At 48.0% G+C, this 3,973-nt stretch overlaps 2 protein-coding genes across 2 annotated transcripts in view; one reads left to right on the forward strand and one right to left on the reverse strand.

Annotated features, from left to right (window-relative positions):
• Window positions 1–115: 115 nt before the first annotated feature.
• AURANDRAFT_67709 (hypothetical protein) lies at window positions 116–1,817 on the reverse strand (the record flags this gene model as incomplete). The annotated part of the gene is made up of 6 exons (XM_009043238.1): window positions 116–210; window positions 451–497; window positions 563–730; window positions 1,140–1,223; window positions 1,519–1,582; window positions 1,667–1,817. 6 exons carry the CDS (start codon window positions 1,815–1,817, stop codon window positions 116–118), a joined length of 609 nt encoding a protein of 202 aa, XP_009041486.1.
• Window positions 1,818–3,327: 1,510 nt separating this feature from the next.
• The window catches only part of AURANDRAFT_67710 (hypothetical protein), a gene marked incomplete at both ends in the record, with an annotated part of 1,355 nt that continues 709 nt past the window's right edge, over window positions 3,328–3,973 (forward strand). Inside the window, 2 exons of the mRNA XM_009043226.1 lie at window positions 3,328–3,411; window positions 3,869–3,944. Coding sequence (XP_009041474.1) covers window positions 3,328–3,411; window positions 3,869–3,944 — 160 coding nt within the window. The remainder of the gene's footprint in view (window positions 3,412–3,868; window positions 3,945–3,973) is intronic.

Raw genomic sequence — 3,973 nt, forward strand, 5'->3', positions numbered from 1 at the left:
TCCTGAGACATGTACTCTTCATGACTTGCGTTTAAGTTGCACACTTGGTGATTAGGACATGGGCATTGATGCACTGCCACAATGCTGCATTCCGGACATGATCATTAATTCATGATCACCGCAATGCATTCACCAAAACGCCGAGAGCAATTATGCAGGCCTCGCTGAATACTTTGGTATCGCAATCCTCAGTACGGATGATCCAGTTACCTACACTCATGATGACGCTTGTGGCAAAGTCATTCCTATGTGCACAGTATGAAGAGAGTCTTCGATTCCGGAGCATACTTGCGTTTTGTCCGTCGTGTCCTCGGTTGTGTCCGAAACTCTTGGGGAGGATCTTTCGGTCAAAACAAAGTTGATGTCGGCTGGGTTCACGTCTATAATGACGACAAGAGCTATCACAGCTTTAAACGAAGAGCTGAAGACTGCATTGCCATCCACACTCACATTCGACCACCCAACAATCGATGAGATAGCCACGTTCGTGCTTTGTGCTGGAATCGAAACAAATCTGACTGTATCGAGATCGATGACCCGGACAACCTGTGCCGTGGCGAACCTGAACTTCTTGCTACCGTTGTGTTCGCGTAGTCCTGATATGCTGCGCACTACCATAGCTCGGCGTGGAATTTCGTCGAGGAGGTTCCCAATGACACGGTGCACAGGAGCCAGTAGTGTGTAGTATGGTTCGTTTATTGATGACAATTCTTTGTTCTCTAGCGAGCGCCTAGGTATTTCAAGAAGTGATTTGAAACACATGAACACCTAGCAGTTAATGCTACTTGAATGCTGCAGTGCTCTGCACTTGACACGATGTTCGAACATGGATCAAGCAGGTGTCTTCATTGGTATTTGTGGAATCTTAGATTAGAGCTCGATCGTTCAAAATGTGGGTGGGTTACCCTGTTTTCTGTTGGGCACAATGATGTCCGTTGCGGCAGGGCGTATTTCATATCATTTCGGCTTGATTGGACCTTGCTCCTCAATTGACACGGCGTGTTCTTCTGCTCTTGTCGCCTTCCACTTCGCTGCAGGCGCGAAGCTCCGTCACGAATGCATGCGAGCTATAGTTGCATCTGTTGGTCTGCTCTCGGAGTGCAGCGTTGCTTTGTTTGATGCAGCTGGCATGCTTTCACCTCGTGGTTGATGCCATGCATTTGATTCGAACGCTGACGGTTATTGCCGGGCAGAAGGTTGCAGTGCGCTGGTTTTGTGCGTGTCTGAGGAGATAAACTTCAATATTTAGTCCATATCAATAAATTCTGCTGTGCAGTAAGATGGGCCCAGTGCCAGTCTCACAGCACCAAACGGCGGTTCCCAAAAGCGTCTCATCAAAGCGGTGTGAAGTTAGTTTACTTTGCGATCTTGTCTCGAAGCCCATGGAACCGGCACGAAACTTGGTGATCCAATCGAGGCGCGCGCTCGAAGTGCCGCAATTGTGTGAGAAGATTTTAGAGTCCAGGTGGGTGCAGCTGCTGGTGCTTTGTGCAAGAGGACCAATGACGCCCCACAAACAGTCCAATGCGTCTCCCTGAAGTCCAGCATGGGTCACTTGGAGGCGTCAGCAGCTGCTGCAGGCCTGACATCAATCGTATTCGTGCATCTTGCTATATCTGTCACTACACTCAACGTTCAGCTGAGACGGCTTCTAATGAGATCGCACCCAGATAATCAATTTTCAAACCCAGACTGAACCCGCATTTGGGTATGGTGGTATCCGCTTCATTTTTAATGCCTGTAGAGCTCGCGGCGGTATCACAGGCAGGACGATTTTGCCCGTGTCGGCTGAGCTCGTTCGGCTTTAGCGGGACCATCGCCCACGCAATCTTTGCTATGTCAGAAACTTTTTGTCAGTAAATGCGGTAAAAGCAATGGATGTTTAGCGGACGACACATCAACTTTCGCCAAATGAAATCTAGGGAAGTGCTACCCATATTTACACGACAATCCCACCGCTGTGAAGTGCCCTTGCAGGAACACTTCTTATGAGGTGTCATCTCTAGTCATGTTGTTCTCGGTAACCTTGTATTTCCAGGTGTTGGTTTGCTAGAGCTCATATTCTAGAGTGGCGAGTTGGTAAAAAGGCCGGCCGCAATGAATGTGGTGTTTATATGACCCTGCTTGCTGGGACTTGCCCTGAAGCCTCCAGCGCACCACTGCTTTGATTTAACCCTGCGCCTCACACAAGATGCTGGCACTGGGAGCATAAGAAGCCAAGAGGCAGGAACAGCATAAGCCTCTACGGTGCACGCCATGTTTGATAAGTATAGCAGATTGGGAGCCCGTGGCTTTGTGAAGCAGTAAGTGCCACCTAGCGACATCTGGTTTAGGCGCCAAGAAAACGTAAAGGCATAAGCCACAAAATGATCAAAAGAAGCACAATATGAAGTTATGCGGGACAAACACGACAGATTATTCACAATGAACATGTAAGCTGCATCAGTTTTGTGAAAAGGGACAATGCTTCAACGTCAGCTCCAAGAAAGAAATTCATGGTGTCGTTTTTGCAACGGCACCATTGGTGAATTCTGGATGCCTCAGACGTATGAGGAACACCCAAGGTTGCTATCAAAATCATCGTACAACTTTGACTCGAGCGGGCGCCTGGCAAGAATCGAAATTTCTTTCTGCGTCATGATTGCGGTTGAGCATCAACGCATCGGCGCGTGATTCGGTGATTAATTTCTCACAAATGACAAAGAGCCGTTCGTAATATAATCGCCAAGAGACCTCAAATTTTCATTCTGTTGTGCACGTCCCTCAAAATGAAAATTATGCGCATTCAATGGGATAGATTGGCATTGTCATCTGTTCCCTAAAAAAAACGATTCGACCTTGTTTGTTGGATGGCACAGATTTCAAGCGCAGGCTAGAAACAGAAGTGACCTTTATGATGCGAAAGGAAGATGACCCACCTTACTAGACACACGCGGCATCAACGAAAATTTCTGGCGTGTCCTTATCGCAAGGACTGGTGTTCTTCGCTGCTAAAGTGTCCCCGTTGCATTCTCTCCTCAGATTTGCATCAGCTTTGTGCAGCAGGGTCAAAATGGCAACAGCACGGTTGCAAACGGGCACACACTAGATATCATGCCTCTAACCGCATGCTTGGTGTCGAGTAACGTGAAGTGCTTAATTTGGAACTCGAGAGTGAAAATGCCGGTCATATCATAAAAGGAGCTCATGTAGGACGACCCAATTCATCCAGTACCCGGGTTATGCAGCCTTTCCTAAACTGGGCTTAAGTGATGGTAAATAGCGGATTTCATGCGGCAGTAGCTTCTTGAAGAGCTCGGCACAATCATAGACACGCAAATTTCACTGATGTCCGCCGGATTGGACTCAGTCATCGCACCCGAACTCGTCAAGGCAATGTCTGAACAATTCACGATGGAGTTATCAGCAACAGTACTGTTTGATCATCCTACGATCGATGCCCTAGCTAGTTTCATTTCTGGAACACCTTGTACAGTCGAGCCCGATCATGGCTCCTCCCTGTTAGCGCCACATCAATAGGGGGCACGAACAACCGGGTGACCAGGACAAGTTGAATTGTTTCACTTGTTTTGATTTTTGTTGCCGGGATTTCTTTTCACGAACGGTCAATTCACAAACCTCGTAATGCTGGCCTTGGTAACGAATTTGGTCGTGCCTGTATCGTGATGGCATGACGTGTAGGGAAATCCTCCTTCTCCGACCAGATATGGATCCATAGTCGTGGTCGCATCAGATGCAACCTCGTTTGGGATCTCGACGACGGAGGCGGAGACTATGAATCCATAAATGGTGCTACTTCTAGATAGCAGCCATTCTATGTTTGATGTGTTTAATTGTTAAGGAAATTCGGCTGTCGGTTTTTTCCTAGGTGCCGGCGGCAGTCTTTCAAGCGAGACCGGTAGTGATAAAGCAAATCAGTCTCGGACATGCTCGAAGAGCACGCTGTCAGTATATGCTGGGACCTCGGGGGCGC

Source organism: Aureococcus anophagefferens (assembly GCF_000186865.1).
Source record: "Aureococcus anophagefferens unplaced genomic scaffold AURANscaffold_46, whole genome shotgun sequence".
Lineage (NCBI taxonomy): Eukaryota > Pelagophyceae > Pelagomonadales > Pelagomonadaceae > Aureococcus > Aureococcus anophagefferens.